Consider the following 389-nt stretch of genomic DNA (forward strand, 5'->3'; position numbering starts at 1 on the left):
ACGGCACCGTGCGCGTGTGGAAGATCCCCGAGGAGTCCCAGCTCGTCTTCTACGGCCACCAGTAAGGCTGCGGGGACAGCCGGGCACGGGGGCGGGCGCGCCCATGGGCGGCACCCCTCACTGCTCCTTTCTTAGGGGCTCCATTGACAACATTCAGCTCATCAACGAGGAGCACATGGTGTCGGGCGCCGACGACGGGTAAGAGGTGCCTCCCCCACGGCCCAGCCCCTGGGCCCCTGCCTGGCAGCAGTTGTAACGGGTTGCACAGATGCAGACGCTGAGGGGGGAGAGCTCAGGTCACCTGCTGCGTCCCGGCCGGTGTGCCCTGCCTGCCTGCCTGGCCCTCACTGTGCTCCCTGTCCCCAGCTCCCTGGCCTTGTGGGGCCTTT

At 67.9% G+C, this 389-nt stretch overlaps 1 protein-coding gene across 1 annotated transcript in view; it reads left to right on the forward strand.

Annotated features, from left to right (window-relative positions):
* The window catches only part of RRP9 (ribosomal RNA processing 9, small subunit (SSU) processome component, homolog (yeast)), a gene marked incomplete at its 5' end in the record, with an annotated part of 7,157 nt that overhangs the window by 5,529 nt on the left and 1,239 nt on the right, over positions 1-389 (forward strand). The window contains 3 exons of the mRNA XM_014529723.1: positions 3-61; positions 136-198; positions 367-383. Coding sequence (XP_014385209.1) covers positions 3-61; positions 136-198; positions 367-383 — 139 coding nt within the window. The remainder of the gene's footprint in view (positions 1-2; positions 62-135; positions 199-366; positions 384-389) is intronic.

This window comes from Myotis brandtii, unplaced genomic scaffold, assembly GCF_000412655.1.
Source record: "Myotis brandtii unplaced genomic scaffold, ASM41265v1 scaffold693, whole genome shotgun sequence".
NCBI classification, from domain to species: Eukaryota; Metazoa; Chordata; class Mammalia; order Chiroptera; family Vespertilionidae; genus Myotis; species Myotis brandtii.